Source organism: Falco punctatus (genome assembly GCF_963210335.1).
Source record: "Falco punctatus genome assembly, chromosome: 8".
NCBI classification, from domain to species: Eukaryota; Metazoa; Chordata; class Aves; order Falconiformes; family Falconidae; genus Falco; species Falco punctatus.
The window spans coordinates 25,640,140-25,667,713 of NC_137588.1; the positions used below are offsets into that span (position 1 = coordinate 25,640,140).

Genomic DNA, 27,574 nt, shown 5'->3' on the forward strand with positions numbered 1-27,574 from the left:
CGGAGCTCCCGGCTCCCTGCAAGTCACTGCGGGGCCTTCCGGCGCCACGCGGCGATGCCCGACCCAGCGCGGGTGGGTGCCTGCAGCGCCGGGGGTGCAGACGACGAGAGATGCCCGGGAGAGACCCCGGCAGGAAGGAACGGGAGTACCGAACAGGGCCAGGAGCAAACTTCATTGATTGCAAAAACCTCTACAGCCACCCAGTAGCAGAACCCGACTCAGACAGGGAAAAAACAGGTATTGCCCAACACCCTGTTCCAGCAGTGACACGAGAGGTGGTAACGGTTTGCAGAAGGGGGTCTCTTCACTGCCCAGCACCCAACCGCTTCTGCCCCCTCACTGCCACGCCCCCCTCCGAAGACCCCTTTCCCTCCACTAGCTCCTGAGAGCTGCGTTTGACTGTGCACCCCATCCCTCCCCCCCAGACGAAACCAATGGAAGTTAAAATTATTTACACTTTTAGCCATTTAAAAACCCAATAAAATAAGATTGCATATGTCCTACTGGGGATGTGGGTATTAGCAGCAGCTACAGCTAGCTCGGTACTCTGCGTGCAAAACGAAAAGACAAACAGAAGACAGACCAAAATACTGCACCATTACTAGGAAGCGTTTGCTGGGGTTGGTGTTTCGATTGTGGCATAAGGCTTCTAGGAGCTGGCTCCTCCCCAGCTACAGGGCAGGGGCGTCTCCTGCTCAGCCAGCGAAGGCCGGGCTCTAGAAGGATGGAAAGGATTCGTTATTCCAGACACAGCACATTAACACTGACGCGTTTCCATCCCAGTCAACACAAACATCTAAAAACCCACTGCACGTTCACCATGTGAGTTTTTCCTTCTTTCCAGTGACGATGGAGGAAAAGGGGGTGCATGAAGAAGACCTACGACATAGATGCTGCTGTCATCACTGCCGCCTCCTCATCTTCTTGCTTTGGCAGCTCAGCAAGTGTGGGAGAAGGGGGGGCTGGAGCAGCTGGAGACTCTTGTGCCTCCTGCTCCTCTCCAAGCCCCAGCTCTACATCCATTTGCTCCAGCTCCCCCTGATCCAGTAGCTCAAAGTCATCTGCTTCCTCCTCGTCCTCTGGTGAAGCTGCTGTCTCTGTCTCCACCACTTCGCTCTCTGACAGCTGTGCTTGGAAACTCAGTTTCTCTTCGGGCTCGGTGGGGAGGAACTCAGAGAGGGAGGGTCCCTCGCTGGCCTCGGAGGACCGCAGCAGGGCGGAGAGGGTGTTCTGCACTGCCGTGGTAATGGCAGTGGTGACGATCTCCTCACTCAGCGTGTCAATGCAGATGCCCAGGCCCGGGGCAGGGACAGTCTTTGGCTCTGCACTGTCTCCTGCCGCCTGCCCGCTCCCATTGAAGTGCGTATTTACAAAATGGAGAGGAGACGCCAGGCGAAGGATGGAGAGGTCAGAGTCCGCAGCCTCCTTCTCTGCCGAGTCCAGCTCACGGGCAGCATGGGCAAGCTCAGGACCTAGAGGCACACCAAACGCGTCTTCATCACTCTGCGGTCCCAGGTCTCTGGAATGATACTCTTCTACGGAGGGAAACTCTGCCAGGTCCTTGGAAAACGACTCCTCTGGCTCGCTGTGCAGGCTCTGCTGATCTAGGTCTGCAAGGCACCAGCATTAAGAAGCAGGTCCCCTCACCCTGACCCAGGGCACTGACCCCTCCCACCCACCTCCCCTCAGGTGACACACCACAGCTCACTTTTGGGCATCCTCCCAGCTCTCGGAGCGCAGCAGGAAGGATCTGTAGTTATTCCCTTCACCTAGTGGCACAACTCATGTGATGAGCGTCCCTTTTCTCATCCTGTTCTACATACTCTGTGCTCAGAGAGGACTTACTTCTTCAGCTCACACTCTCTGCATCTGGAGCACCCCACTGAAACCCACAAGGTCAGGTAAATTTTGCACTTCACCTGCCTGTTCCTCCCCAGACACTCAAGTGACCACATCTGAGAGGTTACCTTCACCTCACCACTAACCAGCCTTTCTCTCAGCTTGTGAAGTCTGACAGGGTGGGGTGTCCAACCTGTTTCACCCAGCATCATTTACGGGTGTATGACTATACTATACAATTATTTCTATGGGACTTTGTGGATGGCCTTGCTCCCTTGCTGGAGTCACAAGAGAGCATTGCCTCGTGGGTCAGTAATCAGAGGCAGATGTCCACTCAGGACCAACTCATGATCAGGCATGAAGCCAGGGCATGCTGCACTGCTGTTACTGCTTCCTCCTTTCAGTGCTCTTCCCCCGGCAAATACCTGGGCTCTCTCCCTGTTCTCCCGTTTGGAGGACCAGTTGTTTTTGAAAAATACATCCAAGGTAAGGAAGGCAGCAAGGTGTTCCATCACGTACCTTCAGAAACGTCTGTCAGCTGTGGGGTGGTAGCCCTTGAGACAGAAAAGCCCCCACTCTCCAGAATGGAAGCCTCCTCATCAGACAGCTCAGAATCTGTTATTGACAGTGCCAGGGCAGTCTTCTTCACATCCACCTGCATGGGATGAAAGCAGAGGGACAAATTCCTGGGTGCCTGACTACCAGTGCTGCCTACAGGCACTTCTGCACAAACCAGAGGTTCCAGGCAGAAGTCCTTGCTGGAGGGACAGTACGCTGCACAGGGACACTATGAAAGCAGGAGTGGTCTGGGCAAAGTGCTCATCGCACTGCTGGGAAGGACAGTCTCAGCTCACTGGCTTTCCTGCAATAATTTACTGCCTGACGCTTCGCCTGCTCTCAGTGAAGAACCTGGAAGAGCCAGAACAAGATGGGATCAGCCTGTGGGAGTCTCAGAAGGCTCTGATCCTTCTTCCTCTCCTGGGATCACCAAGGAGTGGAACAGCCCTTCCCTTTTGCATTCACACTGAGCCCAATGAAGCCTTCTACAGGCAGCAGCAGTTCAAGTATCCAAGTTACTTTGGAAGCTGAAGCTTCCAACTCACAGCCTAGCTACATGCCCAGAGCTCCTGTAAAGAGTAACACTTGGTTCATTTCTGTGGTGCACATCTAGAAAGGTCACACCCAGTCTGACTGAGATCAGGGAACTGTGTACAAGACACTAGTGCTGCTCATCTCCCTTTCCCGGTGGTGAGGAGCCTCTGCACATAACACCAGCAGAGCTGATTTCTTTACAAGACACTCACATTCTCTGAGCATCAAGTGTAACCATCAAAGTGATACCACAGGTCAGCAGGAGGATGGAGCACAGCTCACCCTGTCCTGCTACTGCATCATCAGCCCTGTGGCACTGAATTCTCAATACCCAGACTGGAGACAACAGCCTTCATCAAACAAATACCCTTCTTCCCTTGGGATTCTGCAAAGAAGTCTCTGGTTTCTCTGATGTTTGTTATCAATGCAGCTGTACCCAGACCACCCCTTGGCTCTCAAGATACCAGAGACCAGACAGGAGGCACTGGTTCCTGCTCAACTCTTTGTGCTCTTACCACTGGGGAGAAGCCTGACAGCTCTGCCTCACTCTCACTCTCTGTTTCTGCCGTTGGCTCATCACCTGCTGCAGGCTCACTCTTCCCTTGTCGCTCTATGAGAAAAAGAACAAAGGCTTTACATGAGACTGAAGGAATTTTATGCCTTTATACAGGGGTCCTCAAACTACGGCCCCCCAGCGTCCTCAATCCGGCCCCCGGTATTTACAGACACACACCCCCCCGGGGGTTGCGGGGGGAAACCAAGCAGCCACAGATGACTGCCTGCCACTTAATCCGTGCACCAGCCCCCTGTTTAAAAAGTTTGAGGACCCCTGCCTTTATACGTCGTTTTTCCACTCCTACTACACTGTGAAACTGCACAGGTTTCCCAGAAGCCCAAGGTTCCCAGAGACAAGTGTAACCTGTTGCTTTCATTTATTATTCCCAGGATCACCTGTCCAGTTTCTCTCCCCATAACCCTAAAGTTTCAGTCTGTTTTCCCCTGCTCTGCTGTAGCCTATCACCAGTGTTGGCAGCTGTGCTCTCCACTGTCCCTTTGCTAGGGCTCCAACCCAGGGAGTACGGCACCAGAAAAAGTTAAGAGAGAAGGTGGGTCCTTACTCTTCTTCTCATGCTTGTGGTGCAGCGTCTCTGCCTTCATACTGTAGTCCAATTTCATCAGGACGGGCTCCAAACGTGTATACATCCTCTGGATCAGCTCGTGGTAGACCACCAGAGGCCAGAGCAGAATGCTGAGCACTGCGGACACAGCGTGTGGGGAATGTGAGAGACAGACTGAGCACAACCCAGCCCAGCAAGAAAGTCTGCATTGAGGGAGGCGCAGCTGAATGGCATTTGCTCTCTCATCTGACTCTGTCTAAATCCTCATCCATGGCTAATCTTACTCATTCCAAAGCTGCTTGATTAACCAGGTTTTCCTCACAGATCTCTGTTAGGATACGGATTTATGTTAAGATAAAATACAAAGCCCTCCTCTTCAGCCACTGCATCACAGCCCCAACATGCAATAGAGGCCCTGAAATGAGGTTATTAAAACTAAAAATCAACAAAACTTTTATAAGGGTAGCAGCATAGAGCTCATACAGAGATGCGCTAGCAGCCAACCACCTGAACAGAGTTAGCAGGGACTCACAATGCAGTGAAAAAGGTCTTATTTACTAAACATGCAGCTTGCTTAACACCTCTCGATATGGATTTTCCCACTCTAGGAACTGAGGGACTGCGGCTTCCTGCACCCCTGGAGCTCCCCGGCACGGCCGGGAGCGAGAGCTCCCCCTCCTGACTCCGGCGTTGTACTGCATTCATGCACTTAAAGCCAGAGACTGCCCGGAGCACACTACCCGTGTTAATTAATCATCTAGCGCAGATCCCCTCAAGAAAATCACAAACACGGTTCTACCAGTGTATCAACAGCACAGTTAGGTCACGTTTCAGCTTAAGTCAGACAGGAGAGCTGCTTATACTCACAAATGATGTAGGAGATCATTATGCCTGGAACATAGTGTCCAACTACAGCCAGAATCAGGCAGCCTGAACAGACACTCATGCAGAACTGAAGGAAGAGAGAGGAACAAAGAGAAGTGACAAGAGGCAGAGATATGTCTATGCAACCAGTGCAGGAAACCCAGTTAGAGCAAAATGAGGGACGCTCCTAATAAAGTCAGTACACCAGCTTTGCATTGAGTAACATTCAGATGCTGACAATCACAACTCAGACAGCTTGGTTGGGTTAAGCTGTTAGCATTAGAGGTTCAAGTGCAGGAAGACCAAGACAACCCAACACCCCAATAAAATGAATCAAAGCTTTACTGGACGCTTCTTTACGAAGTAAATTATATTCCTTGAGGTTAGGATGGGATAATGCAAATTGCCATTTTAGAGTACATCTCTGCTGCAGAGCCCGGCATTTTAAGAGAAGCCTGTACTGTTCTGACAGAGACAGGAAGCTGTTACAGAGTCACCAGATGCTGTGCCACTGCTATGCCATAAACCAGCTGGCAGAAGCATTAACAGAACCCACGCTCCCACCAGACCAGGACCTTCTGCCCCTGGAAAAAGTGGAAGTATAATGGTGCAGCCCTGATGGCTTGTCCTGCATTCTCCTGGGGAGGGGGAGAAGTGAGAACAGACACCTTGCAAGCCAGGGCACAGGTTCAGGCATCAACTAAATCCCACGATGAAGTTTCATTCGTAATGGAAAGGGTATACAAAAGCAAGGGCCCTCTGAGGGCTTTGCTCCCAATGAACTCATGCTTTATGGGCATCTTTGTCCTGGTCTCCTGCTGCCTGTATTTGGGAGAGTGTTTTCACAGAGGAGGAGTAATCAGCAGTCATAGAAACCTTTTGGTACACTGGACCTCAGCAACCCTGATACAAACCCAGTGGCTGGCCTGTCCTATTTTTTGTGATCCTAAGGCAACTCCTGTCTACAAACCCTTTCCAAACAACACACAGAGCCATCACAGCATGGTTAATCACAAGTTTCTATGCAATCAGAAACACTGCTGCATTTGGACTGGGCTAGCTAGGATCTTGGCTAGCAAAATAGGTAGGACCAGCTTAAAAATGGAGCCTGTGAAAGGGGCAGAGACTGCAGGCTCCCTTTTTTCTCCTCAGTCTCAATCTAAGAGCTTCCTTCGCATGCTAAAAAATAAAATTAAGCATAGCTAGCCATTCACAGAGGGCTAAAGTTCAACTCCAGCTTACAAATACTGGAATCCAATTACTCATTATTTACGCTTCCCATGGCACAGAGTTTGAAAGGAATCAACAGCAAATGTTAAATCGGGACAGCAATTATAAAAAATAATGATTTTACATTCTTCCATCTCCTAGGCCACTAGTAATGGAAAGAAAAGCCCCTGCACAGAAGAGTAGGTATCTCCAGCTTACCTTGGCAGGATTTTGCCTCTTGTACTGTAGCAGTTCCTGCAGGTACAGCCTGAAGGTGACCCAGCTCTCTGCCAGACAGTGGCACAGCTCAGGGACACTGAGCAGGTGAGGTTGTGCCCCTGAAGTCACCCCCTCACTAGAGACAGACAAGAGCAAGAAGACAATCTTTGAACATGGTCTGTTTTGTTGTGGGAGGGAACAGCTGCAGTGGGAAGCAGGGATGCCTACCAAAGGCTTGACAATACTGACTGCATCTTCACCTGAACTACAGAAGCCACCTGGAGATACTTTTTTCCTTTAATCAGGAAGAGAGCCAAAAACCACCTGAACCAAGCAGCAGCAGCAGACACCATGCCACAGCATCCCTGTGCCACAGGCCCAAGATGCAAAGGAGTTTACTCAAAGCCACACAGACAGAAGAGCTGGAGGTGGAACTAGTTATGTGGCTTCCTCTGGCACCAAGTCTTGAGGTAGCCAGTGCGGGGCTCAGACCTATAACCACGGCCAAGCACAGAATGCAAGCTACGCCACCACAGACAGCACGTATGGCCTGCAAAAGTCAGTCTCAGGGATTTCCTTCTCTCTGGACGATTCTTAAAATAGTCCAGGACAGATCCAAGGAAGAAACCCAAGTTCCTAACGTCAGAACTACTTGAGCTTTATTGCTACTGAAAGAACACTAACTTTCCCCAGAGTCTCAAACTGTGGCTCCTGAGCTGATAAGCAGCTCCCAGTGCAGTAGAAACAGCTCCCAACATTTCACAGCAGGAGCCATGCAGTCTATCGACAACAGCAAAAAGGGCAGGTGAGATCACCACACTACATTAAGGCTTCCCCACTCTCCCCTCTCACCACGGAACACATCGGTGAGCTTACCTCTCCCCTCCTGGCTCCTCCGATGGCTGTGCTGTAGAGAGAACACAGCAGATTAGTCAGCCAAGTGAAAAACACAACCCGACATTTTTATCACTTGAACAGAGCAGAGCTGGAGATGTATCATCCTTAGCTAGGGATGCACCCTGGGGACCTTCTTCATGCTGTCACGCAAGCAGGAATCACTGGCTTGGAGTCTGAGCTGCTCAGGTGTCCTCATTTTGGCTGAGATGGAGTTAATTTTCTTCCTAGTAGCTGGTACCATGCTGTGTTTTTGATTTTTGTATGAGAATAATGTTGATAACACACTGATGCTTACTTTAAGTCCAGGACTTTTCAGTTTCCCATGCTCTGCCAATGCGGAGGTGCCCAAGAAGCCGGGAAGCTCAGAGCACCCAGAGCACTGGTCTCAGAGTGCCCCAGCCCCAAACTTGCAACCTGTGTTGACAAGACATGGCAGAACACTCATATCTGAGGTGCACCCTGCTGCTAGCACACGGACTCTCTGCTGCAGCGATTGCACAACTTGCCCTGGCACCCCCATGTGTGTGGGCAGTGCCATCCCTAGGGCAGCTGCCTAGCCCTTGTCATTCACAGAGGGCTGCCAGCATGGTTTCTGAGCTGGGCAAAGCTTCAGCTCCCACCACAGAGCTCAACGTGGCACCAGCAGGTCTGAGCTGCATTTCTCACCAACCAGCCCAGACCACAGTCCCTGTCAGGATGCTGTGTACAAATGCCAGAGATCTCCCTGCTGTCTCTATTGTCTCCCATGGAATTAAGTAACAAATAGCAGTCTTGTGTATAATTCTCTAATTTTAGGGCTCTTTTGTCCCCTGACAGCCCTCTCTGCCATGCACAGATAAAACTACACTCCTAAGGTCCAGCAGTCTGGATAAGAGCAAGGGAAATTCTCCCATTCTTCTCTGCACCCAACCCAGTGATGAAACAGGCACTTCATGCAGTACTGAAGGGAGGAGCGGTGTTTCAGTGGCAGAAGCCACATGTGATTGTTCTCTGCCTTTAGATAGATAGAGGAAAAAAATCCCAAATATTTCTATGACAACTGGAACTCATGAGCCTGGCTGCCCACAGATTTGGGTGTCCTGGCCAGCTGACTAGTGTCTGAGGATGTACAGGCCTCAATCAAAGCTCTTCCAGCCTTAATAAGCCTCTTGTGTCTAACAAGGCCCTGACCATACTGTGAAGGCCCCTCGAGGGCTACCCTCCTCTACCAGTCAGCCTACTGTCCTAAAGGTGGTAGGGATGGATACATCTTTGATGTTGTCTAGCCAACAGCAAACTTGGTCCAAGAGGTTCTAAAAATCAGTAGGACCCTATCTCCCATACCGCATGTCACTGCATAAACAGGACTAAAATCCATGAAGAGTGTTTATGCTCTAAGTCCAGGCCAATTGTTAGAAATGGGCTGAAAAATGCAACATGAGCAAAAAGGGGGTTGAATCCTCCCTGGAGTCATCAGCCAGATGCAAAGCCCAAAAGCAGCAACAACTCCCCCAGGGACACACAGAAGAGGCAAACATCCATCACTGCCAACACCCAGTGAGACTTCAGCCTCCAGTTCAAGCTGCAGAAGAAAGCAACTGCTTGTAGCATCCTTGCCACTGTTCTCCCAAGACACAGGATGTTGGGCCAACTATGTCAGACTCCTCCTACAGCTGCAGGCACTGCACCAGCCGCCCTGCACAGTGCAGTGGAGCGGGAGGCCATCCGCTCAGGGGAGGAGGCGATTCTTTGAGAGCATGACCCAGATTTCCAGTAATCAGGCCTGACAAGAGGAGTCAACTGCTCTCAGGCTGGGCTGCCCATCCGCTCCTCTGCCCATGACTGTTCAGCACAGTGGCTGGGGCAGCTGGCAAGCACTGCTCACAAAGGGAGCTCGGCGTGCGGTGAGTATTTCGGACACAGCTCCACCCCCACAGAGTGGTTGCTTCTCTCACGCAACTGTCATTGCTGTATTTTGTTATTGTGCTCAGGAATCTAAAGCTGCTTAATCACAGCACACAAAAATCCAGCTATACCTCAAAAGCCTCATTATTACCTGCACTAAATCACCAAATAAATGACATTTGGCACTAGCCAGTCTGTGATGGCTGACCATACTGGTTGTACCAGCTACCAAATGAGGTGCTGGGATGCTTGCCATACTCTGCTGGAAAGATGTGCCTTAACACAGTAAGCAGGATGGCACACGAAACCCATTCTTCTCCAACTGCCCGCAGTAATCCAAGCCATCCAAAATATGCCAGCAGAGGGAGTGAAACAATTCTCACTTGCTTCTGAAGGTTTCAGAGATACTTTGGGGAGCTGCAGAACATTTCATCAGGCTGCAGAGCGTTCACGTGATTTCAACTATCTGGCAAAACACGAGCTGTCTTTAAAATCAACAGTATCTTACTTCCTGTAGCACAGTAGTCTGCCTGCTGGCCATCCCAAAGCACTGGAGTCTTAAACCAGTTGGAGGAACAGCCCAACCACAAAAACCCTGAAGCATTTCCAACAGGACACATACACTCAGTTAAGGCTTAACTCCAACCTGTGCTGCAATACTGTCTAGCATCAGTACAACTAAGCCAGCAAGCAGAACACCCACAGCTGGCCTCAGATCATCAATAACTGGCTGAAATCTTGCTGTCAGCATTTCACACTGGGCTGTGGATTGATACAAACCACTCAATATACACCAGACTCTTCTGGGAGACCAGTTCAGGTTACATGTTTGTACTGACAAATTATTGCTGATGGATTCCTCGGCTCTCATAGGTTTTCAATGCTTCCCCAAGAGGCATTCTCCATCTGCGTGTAAACTAGCTAGAAAGCAGGGGCCCTTTTTAAGAAGTACTAGCATTCAATTGCAATGCAGCCTTTGCAAGAGCTCCTGCATACTACACTCTCCTACACTAACAAAACCACAGCTGACAATGCTACAGAAAACATCCCTACTTGATATCCACTTCAGGACAAAATGAAGGTGCTTCATAAGTCCTTAAACAATATTTAAGTGGAACTCCATGTAGAGGTGGTTACATATGGAGAAAATAACCTGCATGGGAGGTGAAAATATACAGTCTTTCCTGACAGGACCTAAAAAAGTTGTGAATCTCGCTGCTGTTAGTGTGTCCCTGATCACAGTGTATGAGTAACTGCAAAATACACACTGAGGTTTTAGCATTCCTTCAGAAGTGATGCTATAAGCAGTCACCTGAGACATACAGAACTGCCACAGGCTGAGGTTTGTGTATATACGTGCCGACTCTTGAAGGTGTGGTACTGACCTACTTCCAAAAGCTCCAGGAAAGACTTGCAGGAAGCACTGAGGAGGAAAGCCACAAAGCTGCAGCTCTGCTTCAGCAGGAAGCAAGAGGCACACAAGAACCCCAAAGCAGTGCCAGTTCAACCAGAGGCCCCTCAAGAATGCAGAGCACTGCTCCTACCTTGCAGAGGCTGAGGAAGCATGGTCAGCGGACCATACCGAAATCAGGGCTGTGGCCTAATCAAGCACATCAGAAAGGTGTCTCTGTCAGCACCAGAAAAGCAGCAAGGAGTGAAATACGGGGAAGAACACTGAGGAGTTGCTCAGTAGGATGTGCACTGACAACTTGCAGAGCTGATGACACTCATGAGCCTAAGCCCTGGTGTGTTTTTTGTTTGTTTTCTTTTTTATTCCTCACTGCTCTGCAACATATACATTGATTTCAGTATGGATTTCCTATTTCTTCTGTGATAACACAACTTTTACAGGCCTGGTACTTGCTGAAGCGATTCTATCTCCACCTGTCTCAATGACACCATTCTGTATTGGAGAGCAGACTTTTGCATTTCTGGACAAATTTCAAGTGAGATGTTTTGGGTTGGCTCTAAACTATTTCCTTACAAACCCAACGTGAATAAGCAGGAAATTAAATTGGCCAGTCCAGTTTAGCTGCCTCGTTACCTGAACCACACAAAGCAAACAGTTTCAAGACTACAGCTGAAACATATCTAATCTTATCAGGACTTCTGTGAAAGCACCCTTTAAGTCAGTACCTTTTAGGTCAAATAAAGGGCACCTTACAAACACACATATAGAGAGGCTTTCATTCAGAAACCCTCCCTAGAGTAGGGGGACAGGGGTGGAGGGCCCCCGAGCTGCCTTTGAACAGCAGCAGCAGATACAGTAGGCAGGTCTGGGTTCAGTCATTTAATAAACTCCAATGAAGGAGGCACTCAAAGCAGACAGCAGCCAATCCACGCCTATCACCATTACGAGCCTATCCCCCTTGTTGCTTTTGCGTCTAACGTTGGCAAAGACTCTTCAATAAATTGGAAGGATAAGCCAAGTGATCAGGCTCACCGATTAACTGGAGACCAGATGCTGTTCAGTACAGGTACAATACACTAACTGTCCCTGCTGTCAGACCTCATCATCCACTCTGCTACCCGCCACAAGAAGTGGCTCTCTTCTGCTCTGCCACTTTCAGGGCACAAACCCACACTGTACTTAAACCAATACACTTCAATCCCCATTTCCTTCCCCCAGCTCCACTGGCCATATATGCTTAGACCTGGAATGATCTTTTTCCGCATGACACTTACAGGAGAGGAAGAACACAGCAGAAACACTGCATAATCCCTGTTACCAACTTCCCTGATAAGCTAGCTGGGCCCCCTTAGCCGCAGTCAAAATGAGCCACTCCCAGAACTTCTCAGCACTGGGAGCAATTCTCCCTATGCCCAGAGTATAAGGATATATCCTAATACTCTGACACAAATAGGTAAGAGGCAGCACCAGTACCAAAGCCTACAGTTATAGCAGACAGGACTTACATGACCTATGAAACAGCTGGGAAAGGACTGTCTGTGGTCATAGCCCAGCAGCTGGTAACAACAGAACTGTGTCGCTAGCTACAGCGCTACTCATCACATACCTGAGAAATCAAAGAGGAACCTGGGCTTCCATCTCTCCAGCAAGAGGATGCCAAGAAGGGACATGCTGAGGAGAAAGAGAGGTCTCAGGGAGGTGGAGGAAAACAACCTAGAAATCAAACGAGAAATTGTTAGGCAGGAAAAAGGCAGCAAGTTACTGCTCTTGATGAGCAAACAGACATGGATCAGGGTACAGCAGAGCAGAAACATCCGACTGCTACCGGCCATTGCAGGAAGCTTTGCACTCTGCAGACACCCACCCCCGCCCACCGCAGATTCTCAGATGGTGCTTTTGCCCACCACCAGATAGCTGACTACCTGCCATCTCTCAGTGTTCTCCTCCCCTGCTCCTGAGCTCCTCCTTCGGTTGTAAAACAAGGCTAATGCTCCCTCATACGAGCACAAGTCTCTGCAAATTCTCAAGGTGGAGGCTGCAGATAGCATAAATACAGATTTTGCTGTAGCAGAAGACTGGTTGAGAAGCAGCCTGTTTGCTGAAATCTTACATCCTATTTGTAATCACAAGGTCCAGCATTACCCACAGGTAGCACCAAAACACATCATGCATCTGCTTCTAGATGCCTGTTCTTTTATCAAAAACCTCTCCCCGTTTCATCAGAGCCTAGCACTTAAACGATTTAGTTGCTCGCTTGACTCTATCATAAAACCTTTCATGTCTCTCATCAACACGCTGGCTTCAGCCAAACGCCAACTCACACACCACTCCTCACACATAGTCACGCAATCGCACCGTCAAAGAGTTTATCTCCCCACTCCATACAGATTCAACAGCAAAAGTCCCAGGGTAGCACTTGTGCAACCAGCAGCTGTCTGCATTCCTCCTTTCCTCTAAGCAAGAGCATCAGCACTTCCCTCCAGCTCAGAGGAGCTGTTTTTATTAAGTTACTCCAGAAACAAATGCCTGGGAAACAGATTCACCTGCACCCCTTCAATGAACCTCCTTTCCAGAAAGGAAGAGCCGCTCTGCTATTTTCCTTGCTCCTCTTCAGTGACTATTTACAAATAACTAATCTCAAATGCACCAAACAATGATCAGAGCCAGACAGCATCTTGCTGTGCAGCACAGGGAAGGGCTGTGCTTTCAACGAAGCCACAGTCAGAGGTAGCAAGATCTGCCTCACCAGGCACCACAAAATGAGTACTACACACTTTCCATGGGCTTACAGGACCCATAATGACCTAATCAACTGTTTTTATCCCTTCTCATAGGACAATATTGTAGTTTAACATGTCTGCTTTGGAAGAATTTCTTCCTATTCCACCTCATTTATGGACTGCAGTCCAAGGATGCTGGTGGAATCCTCCATGGGACCACAAATTCCTCCCTCTCTGTGATATTTAAATCTCCCTCTGCTGTCCCATATTCTGGGCGTGCTTTGTTCTCAACCTTTTTACACACAGTCCCTTAGCTGTCATTGTCTACCCTCCCTGCCATCTCATGGCATGCCTCTTCCCCTCCCACAAACTTCAAAGCTCTGCTTTGAGACCTTTCCAGCTGGTAGAGTAGTCCAAAACCATTTACATACTGGGCTACCACATATGCCTCTGATAATCATATGGATGAGGGAGCAGGATGTCAGTGGCCTCTTCAGACTGACTTCAAAGGCTGTTTGGCCACATACTTTCCCCTTCTCTGACTTCAGAATCCGTTCCTTCCTAGTTCATCTGCAAACAACATTTAACTCTTTCCCTGGCCAGTTTTGACCTTTTCTGCTGAGAAAGCCACTGGCTGAGAGTGCTTCTGCCAGTAAAACTGACGCACTGTTTATACAAACACACAGGATGTTTTTCATTCCCCTCCACAGCTGGGCTCTGCCACTCTCACTCCTGGTGCTGCTGCCCTGCCTGAGAGGCAGAGAGGGGAAGGCACGGCAGAGGGAACATGCTCGTCCCCAAACGGAGCAGCCTCTGCATTCACGCGAAAAAATTACCGAGAAGAGCTTAAATAAAACACCACACCGCAGCCTGCCGCCGCAGGAGGCTGTGGGGCTTACCGACCACGGTTCTGGGCTGAAGTCAACCGATAAAGCGTGCATGCAAAAATTACCCAGAAACGTGCCTGGGCGAGCCTCCAGCGGAGCCCAGCTGCGTTTTATTATCGCGGGGCAAATCCTGCCCGAGGTGCTGGCACCCTGTCCCCGCAGGGAGGGGCCTGCTTACGCCTGTCCGATGGGACAGCGCGGCTGCTCCCGGCCGGGCGCATCCCGCGGCGCTGGGCTGCGGCAGCTGCAGCCCCCAGCTCTGCCGCGGCACCGCTGGCCGCAGGCAGCCCAGTGGGGACGGCCACCGGCCCCGGCGGCCCGCAGGCGGCCCCCGCCGCGGGAGGGCCCGGCAGCCCCCGAGCGCCGCCCGCCCAACCTGCGCGGCCCCGGCCCGGCCCGGCCCCGCGGCCTGCCCCTCCCCAGCTCACCAAAGGGCCCCGCCGAGCGCGGCGGCGGTCACCAGGCTGTGCAGCGGCCTCTCCCACACCAGCAGCCGCTGCGCCGCCGCCAGCGCCGCCTCCCAGCCCCGCAACCGCTGCCGCAGCGCCGCCGCCAACCGCGCCGCCGCCGCCGCCGCCGCCTCCTCCTCCTCCTCCTCGGCCGCTGCCGCCGCCGCCGCTGCCTCCTCAGCCCGGCCGCTCGCCATGGCTGCGGGAGGGGGAGGGAGGGGCCGCTGTCACCGCCGGCGGGGGTGCGGCGAGCGCTGCACCGGCCCGGGCGGACGGCACCGCCTGAGGGGACCGGCGGCCGCTGGCGCCGCGCGCATGCGCACCCCGCCCGGCGGCGGGAGGGACCGGCCGCGCGTGCGCCCCGGGGAGCGCGAGGGGGGGCGCGCGGCGCAGGCGCGCGGCGGGCCACGCCCCCTGCACCGGAAGAGGAAGGCGGGCGGCAGCGCTTGGCCTGGCAGCGGCTTCGCGGCCTCCGCTCTGGTCACCGGGCCCGGCCTTGGCCCCGGAGGGGACCGGCCTTGCGCCCTCCGAGAGGCTCCGGTACCCGTCGGGCGCCGGAGAGGGCCTGGTAGCCCCGGAGAGGATCCGGCTGCCCCAGGGGGAACCCGGCAGCCCCGCCCCGGGGGCGGGCGGGATGGAGCTGGACGGGCTGCTGCTGGACGAGGAGGGCACCTTCTCCCTCAGCGGATTCCAGGAGTTCACGGTGAGTCCCCCTGGTAGTGCCTGGTGTCCCCGGCCCAGCCTGTCCCCAGCTCTGCACCTCCGCAGGCCCCTGGGCCGTTTCCTCCTCGACCCCTGGCCCGGAAGAGCCCCGTGTGACCGCTCGCCCCTGGCGGAGTTCCTGGGGCCTCTGCCGGGCCCGGTGTTACCCCTAAGCCGCGCTGGGGTGGAGAGTGCGGTATGGGGAGCGCTTAGGGCGTTTCTCACGTTCCCACTGTCTGCCTGCAGTTCTTGCCCAGGCACCAGCAGCTGAGCGAGAGAGTGCGGAAGCGGCTCTATTATGGCTGGGAGAAAGACTGCAGCCTGGATAATCTCTCTAGCCCCGTGGCAGGTGGGTTGCTGAACGTGCCCAGATGGGAATGCTGAGTCAAGGGGGTTGGAAGTAGCCCAAGGGCTGAGACCAACAAGTTGCCCGCTCCATTGCCAGTGCCAAATCCCACTCCTGCCCAGCCTTCCTTGCGCCGCACAGCAGGCAGGATGCCAGAGCCTCATAGCTCCTGCTCTATGTTTTGTTACCCTGTCTGACTCACTGCTGCATTTTTGACACCTCATTGGTGTGCAGAGTCCTTTAGATGGCTTGCAAATTCCTTGAGAGTGAAGGCTGCGTCCCTGTCCCATACGAGAGGTGTCCTGAACAATTTCTTGTGCTCTGCAAAGTACTGGGGAGTTCCTTTACCTTCTAACTGAGCACCAAGGGAACGAGTTCCTGCTGTGTGTCTGTCTGGATCACATCAGGGGTGTTTGGGGGAGCAGAAGGATGCAGCCACGTTTAGGCTGAGAAGCTGGTGCAGGTGAAGGGTGGAAGGGAGTGATTGAAGGCAAGCAGTGGTTTGCTGGAGGGCCTTCACAGTGCGGTCATGTTAGCATTTCCCTTAGCTGTGTGCTGGGGAAATGGTCTGAAGTTGTCAAGAGGCTGTGTGTGACTTTACCTCTGCGAGAAGGGGGATGCTGGGCATGTGATGATGGAGCAAGGCTGGGCAGGGCAGCCAGCTGCCAGGGCACTGCTAGTAGTCACGAGTTCTGACACAGGCAGTGTGAGGGAAGCATGTGGCTCATCTTTAGGGTTGGCATTGTGCCTGGATGCGGGATGGGGCTGTTCCGCAGGACACTACCAGTGTTGAAAGTTCAAAGGGCACATTCACGGAAGAGGACTCTGTTGAGGGCTATTAACTATAAAGACTTCCTTGCACCCAGGAAATGTCTCTGCTCCAGCAGCTGGGGGCAGGAGTGACACACAGACAATATGCCTGCAGGATTATGGACTCTTACAGCCTTCTTTAGCTGGCTGTTATCAGCTGCTGTCAAAAAAACAGGACCTCAGACTATGGCATCTGTCTTGGTACAGCTGTGCCATTGCTACATGGTGAGTTTATGCCACTGCTCTTCAAAGGAGATGGTGGGGAATTGTGGGAAGAGTCTAGAGTAGCAGGAGGAGCTGGAAAAGGTCTTTGGCATTGGGGGTTGTTGCAGGAGGCAGTATGGGGCTGGCTGAGGAAAGAGGTTGAAAAGTAAATTTGTTCCTTCTGGAAAGGAAGAACCATAACCACCCTCAGCATGCTGTGGCTGTGAGATGGGGATGATGGTCAGCTGCTTTGGGCCCTCTAGGGCAGGGCATGCTGTCATGGGTTGGATTTGTGGGCTGAAGAATTAGGTTTCACATCAGGACAGAGGCTAGGGGCCCTTGTGTACTTCCCATCACTCAAATTGCTTCTGCCTCTGTGGTGGCACAAAGGTGGCCCCACAGCGGGGAAAGAGGGCAGGAGCAGTGTGGGAGGCTGGGAAGTGCCAGCGGGTGGCTAGAGCTGTGTCTGCCTGTCTGTGGATCCTAGCAGTGATGTGGCTAGAACAACCTGGGGAGGTCGTTAGAGGAGCATGTTTCTGACCTTGGTGGCTGTTGTTGGGCAAATAATTCATTTGGGACTGCAGTTGTTCCCTTAGTTGCTGGAGAGTTGTGGAAAGAAGGCATGTGGAGAGAAGAGGTTGTGTGGTGATTCTTTCCCTGGGCACTGGAAACACAAGACTGCAGGGATGAGATCTGCTTTCTGTCAGCCAAGGGCTCGGCTGCAAAGTGGAGCCAGTTGCCTGTCAAAAACACTTGCCAAGCACCAGATTGTAGTGCTGTTTGGGATGCTCCCAGCTGGTCCTATTGCATTGAGAAGCGAGACGGGAGCTGCTGAAGCCATCTGCCAGCATCCATCAGTCTCTGGCCTTTTCAGTGCTTGAATGCTGAGGCACATCTGTGAGCATGGGGGAAATGGGCTGAGATGAGCTGCAGTTATACTGTATTGCTTTTTCCATACTCTGTTAGTGCCTGTGGACTCACGCTCACATTAATACATTGTCCATCATCATCATCTTGGGAGCAGCAGGACTGTGTTGTGGGAGAGACTGAATCCGTGCTGATGAGCCCTAGAGGAGGAGGATGCTGGTTGGAGGGGAGCAAAGAACTGGGAAGACGTAGTGTTGACATCAGGTCCTAGAAAGGCTCTGAAAGGGCTGCCTGAGGTCCTGCAGGGTGAGGGGAGGGTGTTAGCCTTCCTGCAGCTGACCACATAATTCCCCATGACGCAAACCTGCTAATCTGGATCTGGTACTGCCACTGAGCCTTGGACATTTGCATCCTATTCCTGCTTTGGTCTGTCTGTCCTGCCTATTTGTTTGTTCCTTCCTCATCCCTGACTTCTGATAAGGCCTGTCCCACCTTTACAGTTTAAATTAAACTTGAGGGGCTGAGCAAACACCAAGACTCAGTGGTCTTGTGGAAAGAAGGGGAAGGGTGGGGGTGGACTGTGTCATGAGAGGCTAAACCCTTTTTGCTGCTTTCGTGTCCTAGATATTGCTGTGGAGTTGCTGCAGAAAGTGGCTCCCAGCCCTATCCGCAGACTCCAGAAGAAATACGTGTCCCGTGTATCTCGGTAAGAAGCAAAACCTGCTCCTTCATGTCTCGTGTCAGAACTGGGTGCTCTGGTCTCACCTATGACTCACTTCTGTTCCCTGGCCAGCACTTGCTTTGTGCTTAGGCCTGATTAGCGTCAAAGAGGAGCTGGGGGCAGGTGGCAAGGACAGCAGGCACAGTGGCTTCCTGAAACAGCAAGGCCCACTTCGAGTTGGTCCTGCTGTCTGGGATGCAGGAGTGCTCTTGTTACTGGGAGTCTGTACTGGATGGTTCTGCAGCTCACTGGGTAGCCGTGTCTGAACCCTGGGTCTGGTCTTGGCAGCTGAGCCTTTGCAGTGTGTCTGGCTGCAGGCAGGGCTGCTCAGTTTGGAGCTGGCTGCGCCTGGGAACAGGAGCCAGGGTTTTCTGCTCTCCACCCTGCATCCCCTGCACTTTCTCTGGCTGCAGCTCAGGACAGCTGGCATAGAGCTGGCAAGGCTGGGATATATCTAGCTGTCTATTTACTAAACCTCCCCACTGCCTACCTGGGGACGGAGCAGCTGAGTTGTGCCGCGGTGGCTGGGATGTTTCTAGCATGCAGATAACCTTTGGGTTGGTTCTTGCCCTGTCTCACAGGGAAGCTTGCATCTCACCCTGTTCCATGATGCTGGCGCTGGTTTACATTGAGAGACTCCGGCACCGGAACCCAGAATACCTCCAGCAGATCTCATCTTCAGACCTCTTTCTGATCTCCATGGTGAGTGGTGTGGTCTATGGGGTAACTGGGTTGGAGGGAGGCCTGGAGAAGTGCAGGGGGGACTGAGATCCTGTCTTTTGTGCTGCTTTTAGATGGTGGCTAGTAAGTACCTGTATGATGAGGGTGAGGAGGAGGAGGTATTCAACGACGAGTGGGGAGCAGCAGGGAAGGTGGATGTCCAGACCATGAACACACTGGAGATGAACTTCCTAAGCGCCATTGTAAGTGGCACTGTCACCACGGCAAACTGTTTCACAGGGTGGGGGAAAGGAGGCCTTGAGGGGAGTCTGGATTTCTGTTTTTTCCCCCATGAAGGAACAGGGAAGGATGTGTCTGGGTGCTGGGTGGCCTGTCCTGACTGCGCTGACCTTTCACTCCTGTCCCCACAGGATTGGAGTCTCTACACAGATCCCCGGGAGCTGTTTGAAGTGCTGAGCTGGCTGGAAGGACGGTAGGTGTGTGGGGAAGGGGTGAGCATTTCATCCACCGTGCAGCCTTGGCTCTGCCCCTGCTCAGAGCTGCCCCTGCTCAGAGCTAACTCTGCTGCAGCAAAAGAAAAGGTTAGGGTACCCATGAGCTTTTGCTAGGCTCTGCAGCTCCCTTCTACAGACCTTGAGCAGGGTCTTCTCCAGGCCTGCCTCGGCTCAAGCTTCTTTGATGGAGAAGGTCCATGCCACATCCACCATTCCCTCTTTTTTTTTTCTCTTTTTTTTTTTTTTTTTCTTTCCCTGCAGTGTGGCAGAAAGGCAGGGCATGTGGCGTGGCTGGTTCACCTACACGGATCTGTGTGTCCTCATGGAGCAGTCCATGTGGCAGCATGTGCTGGGACAGTTCTACCAGCAAGTGGTGAAGGTAAGGGTATGGGACAGCAGTTCCTTGCAAGAACTTGGGACCCAGCAGGCCATGGATTTGGAGCAGGACCCTCTTTTCCACTGGGAGCAGCAGCTTGGTTTATTCCCTGTTGTAAAGGGAAGCTGTCAGAAGCCAGAAGATGCTGATTTGCGGCCGTGCTGCCTGAGGCACTGCAGCCTGGTGCTGGGTTGGTCTGTGCCCTGTGCTGGACTGCAGTACCCACAAGTCATGGTGCAAGGTCGCAGTGGTGGCATGGAGGGAACTGTGTGCCGGCTGGGGATTTAAACAGGAACCGTTCGGTTTTAAGCTGGGGCACTTTGGTTTGTGGTACTTAGGCCCGGCTTTGAAGAGGCTGTGTGCCATCTGCTGTTAGCACTGTGGCTGTCTGCTCCCCGGCATCCAGCCCCGGTGCTGCTGGTGCCACTTGTCGTCATGGCTGCTGGGTCAGTGTGTGGCCATTCTGGGTCACAGCTGGCTGTGGGGTGCTGCTGGGGAGTCTGGGCTAACAGCTGATTTCTCTGCAGCTGGCCTGCCTCCTGGGTGTGGTGTACCTGACCGGCTTTGCTGCCATCTTTGCCTCTGTCACTGTGGTGCACCGGTCTGTGTGCGTGAGGAGCGTCAGCCCTGCAGGCCCCCGACCTGCGCTGTTCCCCGAGGAGGGCAGCTGCCAGCTGGATGCCCAGCCAGCCCCAGCTCCAGAGCAGCCCCAGCCTGAGCTGCCTGACATCGCTCTAGCCAGCAGCACCCATTGCCTGGGAGAGAACAAGACAACCGAGGAGCCTCGTTGTGGGGGTGTGACGGCAACTGCGCTTTACCTGTGGAGCAGTGTGATGACGGCTCTATCCTACCCGAAGGTGCCTGACAAGCACCTCCCACCCCAACACAGGAGCCCCCTGCAAGGCCACTTCCAGAGAGTACCCACTGCCTGTGAGAGATCTAACCGTACCGCCCCTGCTGCAGCCCCAGGCCAGCCTGGCCCCTTCGGACTTGCTGTGCTTCCAGCTCCTCCGGTGCTCCACTGCCATGCCTGCTCAGCTGGTGTGGGCCCCACGTGGGATGCAGCCCCCAACCGAAAGGACTGGCTGGACCCCCTGGGGCTGAGGCAGTGCTCCTTGCATACTGCCATGGATCTCAGTAGAATCAAGAGCTTCATTTTTCCCAGCTAGAAGCATGGGGCAGCAGCCCCTTGCCCCTTTCCTCCTAGTGTGACACAACTCACTTCCTTGCACTTCTGGGACCCTGATCCCTGGGGCTGCATGGGGCTGGAGGCCCCTGCGTTAGTTCCAAACCAGCATTTTTGTCTCCTCCACCCAGGGCAGGGCTGTCCTTCACTTTGGGGGCTGCTGGGACAGGTTGGGGCAGAGTTGACTTGCTGTTGGGGTGCTGGGGTGGGAACCTACTAGCTGGAGGGTAGAAATGGGGTGCCCTTGGGCTGGGGTGCTAGGTCAGGAGGGTTGTTGTACCTCTTCCTACAGCAAGTGGGATGGCCCTTGGTGGTGCTGGGCAGAGGTAGGTGGTGTGTGGGATGTAGGATGTTGGGGCTGTGTGTGGAGGGGCTGGGGCGGTGACCCCAGTGCGGGGTGGGGTGCCTGGCTTGGGGAAGAGGAGGCTGAAGGAGCCAGGGAGCGAGCAGCCTGAGCTGGCTGGCCATGGCAGCAATTCCCCTTGGAGGCCAGGCCACTTCTTGGGAGGCGCAAGGGTCACAGCAGAAGGGGACCCTAACGTCGCTGTGCCCCCGGGAAAGGTGGTACCCCATTGGGCTTGGAGGTGGTGAAGTGTGGTTAAGGCTGAGCTTCCTTATCCTGCTTGTGTTGGGTGTTTTTAAACTGGGGTGCTGTGTGATCCCATCCCAAACTCCAGCTGTCAGCAGCTGTGAGCAAACCGTGCCTGACTGCTCCTTGGGTGGGGGAGAAAGTACCTTGTCTTGCTGACCAGCCCGGCTCATTGTGCCCCTTCTTTTTACTGTGGATTTTACACCTGTTTTTCACTCTTTTGTAGATGCAAATCTCTTCCAATAAAAGTAATTCTTGCTGTGCACCTGCCTGGTCCTGCTGAGCTGCTCCATGCTGGCAGCACGCATACTCCAGCATGGAGCCCCATCAATGCAGCTGTGCTTGCTCTCTGAGCTGGTGTGCAAAGCGGATCCTAGGTGCTGCAAGTGAGCTCAAGAGCACTGTAAGACCTGTCCTGCAGGGCTCAAGAGGGACCAGGCTTCCTGGTGACAGGAGGGATATCGGGTCTGGTGCCTGGGGAAGGCAAGGGCAGTGGGAGTGAGGAGATTCCCCATCCTTGGGAATGTGGGGAATGCATGGTCTCCACCGCTCTTTGCTCTCCAAAGTCTTTCCAGTTAATGAGTGAGCCCCGAGTGGCAAGGGTTTGGCAGGGTCACTGTTGTGGTTGCTGGCACAGCCACCTCTGTCCTGTGACAAAAACAAGCATCCCCTGCCTGTGATCCCTTGGAGTCTTGCATCTTTGTCTAGTGGCAGGATTCAGTGCTTTCCTCCTAGGAGCATGGGGGACATGGTAGATCCCCATCAGAGACCCTCCTAGTGTGGGCACAAGACCCACAGAGGGGAATGGCAGGACCTGGGGGGAGCCTGTGCAGCTTTTAATGGGCTTCTCGGGGCCTGATGGTGAGGAAGGGCTGGACCAGGAGGGCGGTGGAATGCCGTGCTGGGAAGGAACAAGCATAGGCAGGAGGGCACACTGGAGCTGGAGGATGCTGCTGGTGAGGGTGCTCCAAGCTCCAACACCCAATACCCTGTGTACCACAAAAGGCATGGGTGGAACCTGGGCAGCTGGTAGTGTAACAGTGTCCAGTCTCCTGGCATGGGTGGCTGTCACCAGGCCCTTGTGGTGGCAGCCCAGGGTGACACTTGCATTCCTGGCCACAAGGGCAGGTTACTCACCAACTCAAGTTAATGGCTAACCCTGGGGCAGCTCCTGTAGAAGGTGGAAGTTCAGCCATGTGAGGGCTGTGAGGACCCCTGAGGGGTGTAGGAGCCTGCCCCACCCACTCCGTGCCACAAACTGGGAGAAGTGTGGGGAGGCAGCAGCATGAATGGGGGCCACTGTGGTGCACCTGGTGCCAGGAGCCCTGTGCTTGCATCCTGTTCCCTGCAGAAGATGTGCTCCTGGATGCTGAGCTGTTGCTTAGCCCTTCAGGTAAGGGGGGACCATGGTAAGCAGCCACAGAGATGGGGTGGTGGGGAGAGGGCCGAGATCCTTGCAGGTGGCAGGGTGGGGGCCGCATCCTGTCAGGCAAAGGACTCTGGCCATGGTGTGCTGGGAGGGGACTGTGCAGTGGTGGGCTCTGCCCAGGGGGGTATCAGTGAGCATGCATCCACTCAGGGAGGCCAGGCATGGGAGGGTTACAGCTCTGAGTGCCACAGGGAGTTGCAAACACCCTGTCTCTTCCCCGCACAGCACCTAGCCGTGCAGGCCTCCTTGCTCTGCATCTTCCACCTCCTCCTGCTGCCCACCCTGCCTGAGGAGCCATCCCACACCCAGGCCACCGGTGAACTGCTGGCACGCAGCCTCTTTGCCTGTGGCATCTCCACGGTGCTGCAGACCACCCTGGGGAGCCGGTGAGCGAGGGGGACGAAAGGGGTGCAGCTGTTGCCAGGAGGAGGGTGATGCTGCGGCAGGGCATGCCTCTGCCCCCTCTTAGGCTGTGGGAAGACAGGCTTTGCTGGAGGTGGGAAGGGGCAGGAGGGCAACCCCTTGCCCTGCATCTCTGCACAGCTGTCCCCTCCCTGCCATTACTGCTTCTCCTGTCTCATGCATTCCTCTAGCAAAACTGCTGTACTTTCCCTCTAGCTCCTCGCTGCCTTATTACAGCATCACATGCAGCTCCTCCAGACCAGCTGGTGCCTGTGCTGCCCACGCCCCACGCAGGGCCTGGGTGTGTGCTTTGGCAAAGCCCCTGACCTCTGTGCACATCCCATGTGGTTCTGCTTGGGATGTGCTAGGGTACATTTGGGACATGGGGTGACATCTGGCCACTTTGGGGTTCTCATCTCCTTCCTTTCCCATGCCTTGCTCCTCCTGCAGCCAGGGCTTTGGGAGCATCCCTGTCCCCTTTCCTCCCTAATGTGCCTTTGCTGTCCCTTCCCCAGGCTGCCACTGGTTCAAATCCCATCGTTCGAGTACCTGATCCCTGCCATAGTGCTGAGTTCCCACCTGTCCCTTGGTGCCACCGTGGACAGGAATGGTGAGCGCAGCCCTGGAGACTGCATCCCACAGGACCTGGGCCATGCTAGTGCTAGGGGAACAGCAGTGCTGAGGTGCATGGAGTAGGGATGGGGGGGTAGTAAGGGATCCCACCTGCTGGCCCCTCTGGTGATAGTGCACAGCACCCTGCTTGCCCCTGAGCTCGCCTGCAACACATCTGGTCACCTCCCCAGGGTCAGTACTTAAGGGGACAGGGATGCTGGCACACTGGCCCTTCTCCAGCTAGCAGCCTCTGTGCTGCATGCTCTTGGGCTCAGCTCCAGGAGCCCAGCATCCATCTGTGTGCATCATATCCTTCCAAAATTCCCTTCCAGGCACAGCCATGGTCAGCATGTGCCCTACACCACACTGCACTGTTGCAGGGGGCCGAGCTGCCTCACTGCAAGAGGTGAGTGCTCCTGAGCTGGGGGTCCCTGTCCTCCTGCTCCACCAGAATCCTTGTTGCCACCTGCATCCCTGCACACCTAGTCCCTTTTCCAGCCCTCCTGGGGATTGCCATGAATGTGGGGACACGTCTTCATTGCAAAGGCAATGAGGATTGTGGTGAATGTGAGTGCATGTGTTCCCCTGAGCTTGGGCGTGAGTGCAGCACAGGGAACAAGTGATGCTACTGGGGTGGTGGGAGTGTGGCCAAGGGAAGGTGTTCAGTTGATCTCCATGTATCCTGCCCCATGGGTCCCATTCTTTCCTCCTGCAGGTCTCTGGAGCCGTGCTGGTCTCTGGGCTGGTTCAGCTGGTGCTGGGAGTGTCCGGTGTGTGCGGGTGGGCAGCCCAGCACTGTGGGCCCATGGTCCTGGCCCCCAGCCTCTCCATCATTGGGCTGTCTGCATACAAGGAGGCTGCTTTTTTCTGCTCCACTAACTGGGGGGTAGCACTGCTGTACGTGACCCCAGGGGCCACACCGGTGTGCAGCCCCTGGGGCTTCCCTGTGTCATGGGGATAGGAATGGGGCACAGTGTGCATTTAGGGCCCTATTGCCGTGATGCTGTATGGTGACCTGTGCTCCCTTTCCCAGGTTCATGGTCCTTGCTGTTACCTTCTCCCAGCACGTGGGATCCTGTCGCCTGCCCTTCTGTGCCTGGCCCCAGGCTTGGGGGGTCTGCATGGAGCTGTCTGTCCCCACCCTTCGCACATTCTCGGTACCATGGGTTGTCTGCCCCTCTCCCTCTGCTGACCCCAGGCTTTTCTCTGAGTCTGGCTCTTTGGTGTGGGGTTAGGTGGGACCTCGTGGCCATGGAACAGAGCTGGGTGCTGGGAGCAAAGACAGGGGTGAGAAGTCCTGGTGCAGCTCCCAGGGCTCCATGGGCACTGCTGAGGGATTGCAAGGGGACCTGTGCTTGAGAGTGTTGGAGCACCAGAGCCTGGGATGCTCACTGCAGGGGTAAAGGGGATGTGGCACAGCCTTTTGAAAGAGGTGATGGGACAAAGACCCGTCTGGTCTGGGGCACAGCAGACGGGGCGCTGGCCAGGGCATGTGGGGAGGAGGGTCCCCTGCTGAGGGTTCCCTTGCTGCCTTGCAGGTACTGCTTCCATTTGCTGGTGTCGGCAGCCTCTGTGCCATCCTCAGCCACCTCCACATCCCCTGGGAATCGCTGGACCTGGACATGGCACAGCTGTCCTGGGCTAACAGCACCTTTCATGCCCCTTGGGTCCGCATCCCCTATGCAGGTGGGGGACGGCAGGGCTGGGTCAACCATCCACCTTCTGCCAGGGCCTCTATCATCTGTCCCTTCTCTCTCTGCTGCAGGTGAGTGGGGGTGGCCACTGCTCACCCCTCGGGCATTGGCAGTGGGCATCGCCATGGCCATCAGCTGCAGCGTGAACTCAGTGGGCTGCTACGTGCTGTGCGGGAGGCTGCTGCGAGCTCCCCAGCTGCCCCCCTATGCCTGCAACCGGGGGCTCTGCACAGAAGGGCTGGGCAGCCTCTTGGCAGGGCTGCTGGGCACCCCGGGAGGCACGGCTGCCAGCATCGCCAACGCCTGTGCCACTGGCCTCACACAGGTATGCCCAGGGTGGGGGAGGAAGGTTGGCAGGGGATGAGGAGGCAATGGAACAGGAGGTGTGGGGGACCTGCAGTACCCAGGCTGTCACTGAGCCAGCACGGGGAAAGGCAGGTCTGTATGGCAGAATGGGGGGGACAGAGTAGAGGGTGATGCTCCCCACTCTTGCTTTCCCATCCTTCTTTCTGCCAGGCTGGATCTCGCCTCTCAGTGCAAGTAAGTGCGCTGGTGTGCGTGGTGCTGGGCATGTCCCCGAGGCTGGCAGGGCTTCTCACCCGCATCCCGCTGGCTGTTCATGGTGGGTACCGGGTCCTTCACCCACACTGTGGTGCCCACAGCCTGCCTGGCTCTGCCTGACTCCTGCCCCTCACAGGAGGGGTGCTTTGTGTCACCTACGCCGTGGCCGTGGGTATGGGCATCTCCTACTTCCAGTATGTGGACATTGACTCAGGAAGGAACATCTTCATCGTCGGTTTCACCATGTTCATGGCGCTGCTGGTGCCGCGGTGGTTCAGTGCAGCTCCGGCTCACCTGGCCACAGGTAGTGGGGACATTCCCCAGGCAAGGCAAAGGCTCGGGCTCAGTGGTATGGTGACCACACATCTCTGATGTCCTGGGAGGCTGGGTTAGCTCACAGCAGTAGGCAGTTCCCTCTCCAACCCCTGGATCTGTCATGGCAGCTCCGGCCTCTTCCCCACCACTGGGCTGGGATGTCCTGAGTGATTCTGGCACTGTCTCTGCAGGCTGGGTGCCCCTGGACCTCCTATTCCTCTCCCTGCTCATGGTGCCTGTCTTCTTAACTGGCTTCTTGTCATTTTTCCTGGAGAACACTGTCTCAGGTGAGGGGGTGCTCTAGGTGCTCTGCCTACATGAGCTCCTGCTCTGAGGGCTGCATCTGGCTAGGGGACTGTCCCCGAACCGCCAGCTCTGCCTCCAGACAGTTCTGCTGAGAGTCCCGGGGTTGGTGTGGGCTGGGAGGGTGCAGCTGGAGGAAGGGGCTTGCGTCTCACTGCCCATTGCCCTGCTTGCAGGAACCCTGGAGGAGCGAGGGCTGCTCTCAGAGCTGGTGCTGTGGAAAGCCAGGACAGGCAGTTGCCACTCCAATGGAGAGAGAGGAGAAGCCAGCCAGGCATATGGACTCCCTGCTGGGCTGAAGAGGCTGCTGCCATCTTCCTGCAAAGCCTTCCCCTGCTGCTTCCTCTGCCTAGGGAGTGAGGAAGAGGAGGAGAAGGAGGAAGAAGAGGAGGGCAGCCGTGCCACAGAGGTGGGCACTGCTGCCCCAGGAGAAGGGACACACCTGCTCCCCAAACCTGGCTCAGGGGAGCCGCAGCTGGCCAGGAGGCTGAGTGAGATGGAGATGCCTGCATGGCACACCATGGCTTGACCCCATGGCATGGTGACATCTCATGGGGCAATGGGGCTGTGCCCCCAAGGCAGCTTGCAAGCCACTTTGTTCCTTGTTTCTGAAGCCCACATGGACTGGAGGGACCTGTGCTTCCACGCTCCCAGCACAAATCCCATTTCCCTGCTTGGGAGCAAGCTATAAAA

General features: G+C 54.5%; 3 protein-coding genes across 3 annotated transcripts; 2 read left to right on the top strand and 1 right to left on the bottom strand.

The window, feature by feature from the left end:
- Nucleotides 1–146: 146 nt before the first annotated feature.
- On the bottom strand, nucleotides 147–14,925 carry RETREG2 (reticulophagy regulator family member 2). The gene is made up of 9 exons (XM_080397864.1): nucleotides 14,569–14,925; nucleotides 12,140–12,246; nucleotides 7,218–7,248; nucleotides 6,342–6,477; nucleotides 4,917–5,001; nucleotides 4,050–4,187; nucleotides 3,447–3,541; nucleotides 2,359–2,494; nucleotides 147–1,610 (listed from the first exon to the last, which is right to left on the bottom strand). The coding sequence occupies exons 1-9, from the start codon at nucleotides 14,784–14,786 to the stop codon at nucleotides 880–882; spliced, it is 1,677 nt and encodes a 558-aa protein (XP_080253990.1). The 5' UTR covers nucleotides 14,787–14,925; the 3' UTR covers nucleotides 147–879.
- Nucleotides 14,926–15,021: 96 nt separating this feature from the next.
- CNPPD1 (cyclin Pas1/PHO80 domain containing 1) lies at nucleotides 15,022–21,830 on the top strand. The gene is made up of 8 exons (XM_080397876.1): nucleotides 15,022–15,292; nucleotides 15,538–15,640; nucleotides 18,143–18,224; nucleotides 18,821–18,941; nucleotides 19,034–19,162; nucleotides 19,331–19,392; nucleotides 19,676–19,793; nucleotides 20,318–21,830. Exons 1-8 carry the CDS (start codon nucleotides 15,224–15,226, stop codon nucleotides 20,957–20,959), a joined length of 1,326 nt encoding a protein of 441 aa, XP_080254002.1. The 5' UTR covers nucleotides 15,022–15,223; the 3' UTR covers nucleotides 20,960–21,830.
- A 147-nt stretch (nucleotides 21,831–21,977) lies between these two features.
- On the top strand, nucleotides 21,978–27,423 carry SLC23A3 (solute carrier family 23 member 3). Its single transcript, XM_080397858.1, has 12 exons — nucleotides 21,978–22,958; nucleotides 23,220–23,380; nucleotides 23,912–24,006; nucleotides 24,341–24,414; nucleotides 24,724–24,905; nucleotides 25,042–25,165; nucleotides 25,547–25,694; nucleotides 25,774–26,027; nucleotides 26,219–26,324; nucleotides 26,400–26,567; nucleotides 26,770–26,865; nucleotides 27,058–27,423. Exons 1-12 carry the CDS (start codon nucleotides 22,851–22,853, stop codon nucleotides 27,408–27,410), a joined length of 1,869 nt encoding a protein of 622 aa, XP_080253984.1. The 5' UTR covers nucleotides 21,978–22,850; the 3' UTR covers nucleotides 27,411–27,423.
- The last annotated feature ends 151 nt before the right edge of the window (nucleotides 27,424–27,574 follow it).

What these genes read in the sequence shown, in the direction of transcription:
- CNPPD1 (XM_080397876.1), top strand. Translation starts at nt 15,224, where the DNA reads ATGGAGCTGGACGGGCTGCTGCTGGACGAGGAGGGCACCTTCTCCCTC. An exon ending in TCTCTCTAGCCCCGTGGCAG is followed by an intron (nt 15,641 to 18,142) that starts GTGGGTTGCTGA and finishes TTCGTGTCCTAG; the next exon opens with ATATTGCTGTGGAGTTGCTG. An exon ending in TCTACCAGCAAGTGGTGAAG is followed by an intron (nt 19,794 to 20,317) that starts GTAAGGGTATGG and finishes ATTTCTCTGCAG; the next exon opens with CTGGCCTGCCTCCTGGGTGT.
- SLC23A3 (XM_080397858.1), top strand. Translation starts at nt 22,851, where the DNA reads ATGAATGGGGGCCACTGTGGTGCACCTGGTGCCAGGAGCCCTGTGCTT. An exon ending in CATCCCGCTGGCTGTTCATG is followed by an intron (nt 26,325 to 26,399) that starts GTGGGTACCGGG and finishes TGCCCCTCACAG; the next exon opens with GAGGGGTGCTTTGTGTCACC. An exon ending in CCTGGAGAACACTGTCTCAG is followed by an intron (nt 26,866 to 27,057) that starts GTGAGGGGGTGC and finishes CCCTGCTTGCAG; the next exon opens with GAACCCTGGAGGAGCGAGGG.
- RETREG2 (XM_080397864.1), bottom strand. Translation starts at nt 14,786, where the DNA reads ATGGCGAGCGGCCGGGCTGAGGAGGCAGCGGCGGCGGCGGCAGCGGCC. An exon ending in AGAGGCAAAATCCTGCCAAG is followed by an intron (nt 5,002 to 6,341) that starts GTAAGCTGGAGA and finishes CTCTTCCTTCAG; the next exon opens with TTCTGCATGAGTGTCTGTTC. An exon ending in GCTGACAGACGTTTCTGAAG is followed by an intron (nt 1,611 to 2,358) that starts GTACGTGATGGA and finishes GGTGCCTTGCAG; the next exon opens with ACCTAGATCAGCAGAGCCTG.